This window comes from Lycium ferocissimum, chromosome 5, assembly GCF_029784015.1.
Source record: "Lycium ferocissimum isolate CSIRO_LF1 chromosome 5, AGI_CSIRO_Lferr_CH_V1, whole genome shotgun sequence".
Lineage (NCBI taxonomy): Eukaryota > Viridiplantae > Streptophyta > Magnoliopsida > Solanales > Solanaceae > Lycium > Lycium ferocissimum.
In genome coordinates this window covers 72,954,298-72,961,454 of record NC_081346.1, presented here as the reverse complement: position 1 = coordinate 72,961,454, position 7,157 = coordinate 72,954,298, and the positions used below count along the sequence as shown (strand labels likewise).

The 7,157-nt window shown below is 31.0% G+C and overlaps 1 protein-coding gene across 1 annotated transcript; it reads left to right on the top strand.

Annotated features, from left to right (window-relative positions):
- The first annotated feature begins 4,768 nt into the window (after positions 1–4,768).
- LOC132058548 (pistil-specific extensin-like protein) lies at positions 4,769–6,919 on the top strand. The gene is made up of 2 exons (XM_059451015.1): positions 4,769–4,967; positions 6,394–6,919. Exons 1-2 carry the CDS (start codon positions 4,793–4,795, stop codon positions 6,756–6,758), a joined length of 540 nt encoding a protein of 179 aa, XP_059306998.1. The 5' UTR covers positions 4,769–4,792; the 3' UTR covers positions 6,759–6,919.
- The last annotated feature ends 238 nt before the right edge of the window (positions 6,920–7,157 follow it).

Genomic DNA, 7,157 nt, shown 5'->3' with positions numbered 1-7,157 from the left:
AAGCAACTTCCTTTGTATAAGGAAACCTCCATATGTTCCTAATTTTTTTGCTAAACCAACTTCTATGTATAAGGAAACCTATGTTCCTATCTTTTTGCTAATATATTCCAAAACGATTTCATCTAATTTCAATACCATAATTTCTTCATTATCATAATTTCTTCATTCCTATTAAACGCATATTAAAGGTATACAAAACATTAATATATTAAAAAGCAAAATTTGATCTTATTTATATTGTATAAATGTATGATAAGTAATATTTTAAGTATATGCACTGTTGTAGTTAAAAAATATACAAAAATATTGCGAATACATATGTCTGTAATTCTGTTTTATTATACAAATATCAAATAAGTAATATTTTGAAATTAAATTTATATAAAAAATAAACTTATAAAAAAGATATATCATGCATATGTGAATTCTTTTGTAACTGTTTTTATATCGTATATACATTTTATTATACCTTGTAGAATAAATTTTATATACCTCGTATACCTTGTAGAATAAATTTTATATACCTCGTATAATTTTGTGATACATCTTGTTAAACCATGTATACAATTCATATACCACGTATAATTTTATTATACTTTGTATGATAATTTTTATACCTCGTATAATTGTGTGCTTCAAATAATATTTATATATATGCAGTTATAGCTCATTTAATATTTGTCTTTCAATATGTTGATTTGAAATGTATTTACTAGATCTTTTTTTTAATAAATATATTTTTAAAAAATTTAATAAATATTTTAACATAAGTCAATTGATTTTTTTCTAACCTTAGTCCTGCCCAATTTCTTGAAAACTCCCAACAACCAATATTGAAAAAAAGGGAAAAGAATAAAAAGATGTAGTAGCATTTTGGGGAGTGTATAAGAAAGAGAAGTCAGCAGAATAGATGTTTATCGGTTGAAAAGAGATAAATGATACAATAGAGATGAGTATAGCTGCTAAACTAGGGAGATAAATAATAATAAATAATGAGTAAATATTATTGAATCCTTAATTTAAAAGGATTTTTTTGGTATAATATTTTTCTTAAAGGTATAAAATGTTATTCTTGAAGAACTTTAAAAGTTGTGCTATTTATGTGTCTAAAGTTTGACTTATGATGTAATTTTCTCTTATAACTTCTGCGTACAGGGTAGTTTTAACAAATAGCCATTTTTATGACTTCTGTCTGAAATTGCTGATAAAGTTAATTTTGATAAAGCTGCTGTTTTTGTTAAAACCAGGAACTCTTTGGACCAAAGACCTAATCGGTATTTTTTGGGTCATTTGCACTTTTGTCTCTATTTTGTGCTGGTTTTTAGTTTTTGGCCCTCAAAACAAACAACTATTTCGCAGGACATAAGTTTATATTTTCGTATCATAATATCCACAAGTAATTATATCGGTGCCTCTAAAGAACTTATATCCCACTAGGCATAAGTTCGATTTTGAAGGGAAAAAAATAAAAGAACAGACCAGCCCATTTGTAGGAAAATCGTGCAATTTCTTACAGCTTTTGCCATTTCTGCAAAAGGTTTAACAAAGTGATTTTGACAAATATCCGTTTCTACGACTGTTGTTTGAAACTTAGCAATCATTCCATAATTGTTTGAGATTTTCTAATAAATTTGGTTAAGAATATTTTTAGCTAAAACATAAAAATCTGTGCTGGAGTTACACCTATAAACATTTCGAACTCCTCCCCCCTCGCCCCCCCCCCCCCCACCCCGGGCCCCTCCTTTTTTTTTTTTTTTTTCCGCTTATTACAATTGATTTTCTTGTTGAGACCCAAAATATATAACATACGAGACTGGCACTTTACCAATCTATACCAGCCAAGAAAACCGTTGTAAGTTCACAGGTTATTAACTAAAAATAAGACTATCAATTAAGTATCCAATGTCAACAGTATGATAAAGCCACATAAACAAAAGTCTCAAACAAACATAAATAGAGACTTCCACCAATGATTGAGCAAAACGAAATTGAAGCTGGAAAAAAATCTAAGCAGAAGTACCAAAGCTTAATAGTATATGTGTTTGCTTGCATCCAAAAATAAAACCGGCCCTTTCCGGGTAATTACCGTCATAATACTTAATAAGTCTCGTAAACGTGTGAGGTAAGAGTTAATGGAGGAACAAGACTTCTTAATGAATGAACAAACAATCATGTCAACGGGCACGAGGCGAGGAGTACGTCTCGAGGTGCTCGGTGTGAATCCTGTGGATCTTTAACATTTAATATTTTAAAATTAATATAATATAAATAAATAGTAGAAAAGATAAAGTTACATAGAAATATAAAATAAGTGAAAATGTATATAGAACTGCTTCATCTTAAAATGTTAATCAGAGTCTACAGTGGTCTAAAAAGCTAATCAGAACTGCTTCATTTAATAAATCTAATCAAACTTCTTTTAAAAAAAAGAGTAGAAATTTATAAACTAACTTGAAAAGCAAAGAAGGAACATACAATTAAAAGCATCGAAACCGAGCAAGGATGAAGGATGATGCGTTTTTGCTTTGTAGTTTGCACATCGATCATATTTCCCTTTATCCGATGAAAGACGAAGAGAAAGAATAAAAATTAGGCTAAGAAAAAAATTGATTTATAAATTTTTAACTTCTTAGAATTTAATAACAATAGATGACGTTGTATTTTTCGGTATTAAATTAAGAATTTGTTTAGCAATATTAATTTTAATTTGGAGGGATTTTTTGGGTTTACCCCCCAAAACAAAAATACACCCAACACCTAAGCGTACACCCAGACCGATGGGTCTTACACCTCACGATATATTCTTCCCCTAGATCATCTTAGTGCGTTTTTACTACACCCTGCCCCAAGACTCACCCCAAAAATGCCTTTACAAACACTGATTTGGTAAAAAAATTGTTGTGCAGCAATCAAAATCAACTTGCAAAGTTACTGTGCAGTATATGTGGAACGCAACCTTGATTCCAATGAACTAACATATCATTGATATGGGAGAATAGCATTTGGATTCTCAATTATTAGTAAATTTTGATTTTGGTTCTTGTAATATACTACTATGATTTAACGCATTTGACTTTCAATTAATTAAAATGACTATTTATTACGCCTTTACGTATGAAATATGTTATATTTGAACTATTTTTAGAAGCATATTACCCTTAAATTTGGAGTGACAATACAAGTTTAACATAACAAATGGGTAATTAAAAAATGGAACGATCAATAATTCTAAAAAAATTCTGAATATTTATAAGCAAAGATATCAAAAGTGCACATTTCAAGTAATTGAAAGTTAAACATGTTTATTCATATATCAAGAGGACTAAATTAAAGGATTACCGATAACTGAAATATCAAAAGTGCCATTTACCCCATCAAAATTTATAAGCAGTTATTACTTCCTGCATTCCAATTTATGTGTGACATTTGACTCGACACATAGTTTAAGAAATAAAATAAAAATAAAAATATGTGGTCTAAAACAAGTCATATACATTTATATGGCTATAAATTATCTGATTAAAGATAAAATAAAAGTTAGATTATTTCTTAATCAGAAAGAATGACATTTTTCAAGACCAACTAAAAAGAAAAGTATGACATGTAAATCGGCACATAGAAATTGTTTTTACTTTTAATTTGCAGTTTAGCGTCTTCGTCGTTTCAAATTTTGGTTTTATCCTTCAATGAGAGAAAAATTCAAGGACTAAGAATCATTATTTAAGATGTTACTTATAAGAGAACATTCTTTGTTTAAGTTAAACTATTTCATCTAAAATTTTGAAACCAATCATCTAGAACCACAAGCCTTAAGCTCCCCTTATCATGTTCAACGAAATAAATAAAGGTTGACTAAGATCGTGAGAGTCACTCATGATTTCATTTTCCCTTTTTTTTTTTCTTTTTTTTTTTTTGTGGTATCGATTACCCAGATTATAATCAAATAAAAATCATTATACTGCTGAATCGGAAAAATCAGAAACTGCTCTCTTTCCAGACCAAATACCTAAGAGACATTATCTAAGTATACATGGAGAAACAAATAATTTATTTTAGGTACTCCATCCGTTTTAATTTATGTGATATAATTTGATTTGACATAAAATTTGAAAAATAAGGGTTGACTTTTGAACCTTGTTGTTTTAACTTTGCTATAAAATTGTATGATTATAAGACTTTTGAAACTTGTGGTATCAAACACGCATGAGCTGTGGCGGAGCCAAGATTTGAGGCTTATGAGTTCTAGTTAGTTTAAATTATTGGGTTCTAAATTAATAATTTGTAAATTTTCAATGAATTTCTTAAGACAAATACAGGTAAGATGGACCTTCCAGAGCTACTTTATTCGGTTGAACTCGTAGCCTACACTCTAGCTCGCCTCTGATTATATGATATACTATTTGTATAGCTATATGAGCTTCTCATTAAAGATAAAATGAAAAGTTTAAAATAAAATTATTTTGAAATATAGAAATGTGTTATTACTATATTGGAACCTACTAATAAAAAAATAATGTCATATAATCTGAAATGTCAAATTATTAAATTAATATTCTACTCACATAGAGGCCTTTGGGTGTAATGCAAAATTATGGTTTGCACGTCATACGTAGTGACCCTCCATGACACACATAACTCTTATTCAAAAATACTTCGAAATAAAGTACAATGACTAGTACACACACACACACACAGATATATATATATATATATATATATATATCTATAAATTCATAAACATGTTATCTTCTATCTTTGAACAAATATTCCTTGGAGAAATTAAGAGAGAAATATGAATATGAAGGCTATTTTCATGGTTGTGGCTGCAGCTTCACTGATATTGGTGTTTTCTAATTTCATTGAAGCCTCAGAAGGAATGGATGTTATGCATATTACTGGGAAAGTTCTCTGTCAAGATTGTACTCAGGGATGGAATGAATGGGTTGATGGTGCCAAAGCTATCAAAGGTATGTAATTTACTGTGACAGAATCAGAATTTAGACGTTGTGAGTTCTGAATTAAAAGAGTAGGTCCAAATGTATATCTCACTTTATCTACATTATTTTTTTTTACACGGCCTATGAGGGGCGGGGCTTGAAATTGTCAAACTATTTTATGCGGGCGAGTTAAACTCTTCTTGGATTCAAGCGGGTTAGCCTCGCAACTGCAGCGCCCCGCGCGGCTTGCCATCCCTATATATAATGTTCATGCAACTCAAAATTCAATTCTTGAATCCACCACGGGTAAACCCTCTACATGATCGAGAGGAGAAATTATCTATATTATGATTTGCATCAATATAACTTACTAGTTAACTATAGCATACATGTGCAAAAATTTTTAAAATGCATAATATTAGAGATAGCGAAATTAGCTCGTGAGAATATGATAGATGGCTAAGTTTGGGCGGGTCATGGGCAACCTTAGCTCATGAAAATATGACCCGCCCAATCAGGTTAAGTTCAGGTAGGTCACATTTGTTAATCCTACTTTTTTTTTTCTTTTTTTTTTTTTGCGCGGATTGCCCTTCATTTGAGGTTGTCTTTAAATTTTGCCCTTCAAATTGGTGGTCTTTAAGTTTTGTCTTTCGCCTAATACCCCGAGGTTGTTGGTTCGAACCCCAGCTCAGTAATAAAAAAAAATATATTCGCAAGACAGAATTCTGCTCATGCAAATTCTGCCTTGCAGCGAAATTCTGCCTGAAGGGCAAAAGTTAAAGACCATCATTTTGAGGGACAAAAATTAAAGATCACCCCCGGCGAAGGACAATCCTGCAAATTGCCCTTAATTCCATCTATGCTGACCCATTCAAATTTGGCTCATTTAAAAGTTTGGTTGATTTGGGCTAAACATATAGCATAAATTGACTCATGAGGAATCTTGTTAATATATTTAAATAAATCAATCTTGTTAATATATTTAAATAAAAAAAACTTTTATCGTTCGATATGTTTTATATTGCTATAATAAAGAAGAAGAAAGTTTTATTATTTTATTTAGTACCTAGACAAATTACAAGGAAAAAAAAAGTAATTAAAATTCTGTAAAAGTTGTACAAGTTGTATTATGACCAATTGTTTAACTCATTTTAACCTATTAAACTTTGAGAAATTAACTTAAATAGTTGTCCACTCAAAAGAATTGTCGGCAGATGTATAATATGTACGCTGGCAAGAGGCCATAAAAATTTTTGACTGAGTAGCCAACTGTGTGACTTCTTCTTAAACTTTTGGGCAGCGGCAGACAATAATCTACTTATAAACTCAACCCATGTTGACCCATTCGAATTTAGCTCAAACCGTCTGTCACACTTATCATACATATATATTACAAATCACATTTGTTTTAAACTCATTGATTCTAAATCTTGAATTCGCTTCGACTCTTATGCAGGTAGTGTGGTATCTCTGACATGCCTGGATGAGAGGAGAAGAGTGATGTACTACGGAAGTGACCTCACAGATGAAGCTGGAATTTTTGACTTAATTGTCAATAGGACCTGTCATGGCAAAACAATTAAGCCACAAAATTGCTTTGTGAGATTGGTTTCTTCACCTGACCCTGTTTGCAACATTGCCACTGACTTTGCTGGAGGAAAATCAGGCATAAAGCTCCACCATCCGGCGGTCGTTTACCGAGACTTGCTCAAATATGTGCTTAGCCCTTTCTACTACACAACTCTCATGTGTGATGAACCTGATACCAATGATGATGATAATTTGGAGACTGATGGTGATAAAGATCAAAGCAACTATTAACTAAAGTTCTTAATTTTTTTTTAAACGGTCTTTTTTATTTCATTTTAATGATTGTTTTCAATTTGCCCCTTTGCAAATAGGCAATTTACCTGTGCTGGATGAGTTGACGGTTTTATTTTGTACTAATTACTTGCAAAGGAATATATATCAAATTAATTGGAGATCTTTACTCAACTAGCCGACTAGATACACTATTTACTTTTTTTAGATGATATACTTAATCTCTATCAGTCTCAACTATATCTTTCTATTTAATCAACTATATCTTTCTATTTACTTTATTAAAGAGAGGGCGAAGGTTGTCCAGCCTCCCTCGTATCGATCTAGCACATCTTGGACTAGTCCTAGTGGACAGGAAAAAACTTCTTACACACGGTATTATCGGCAAAAATGGCTCAG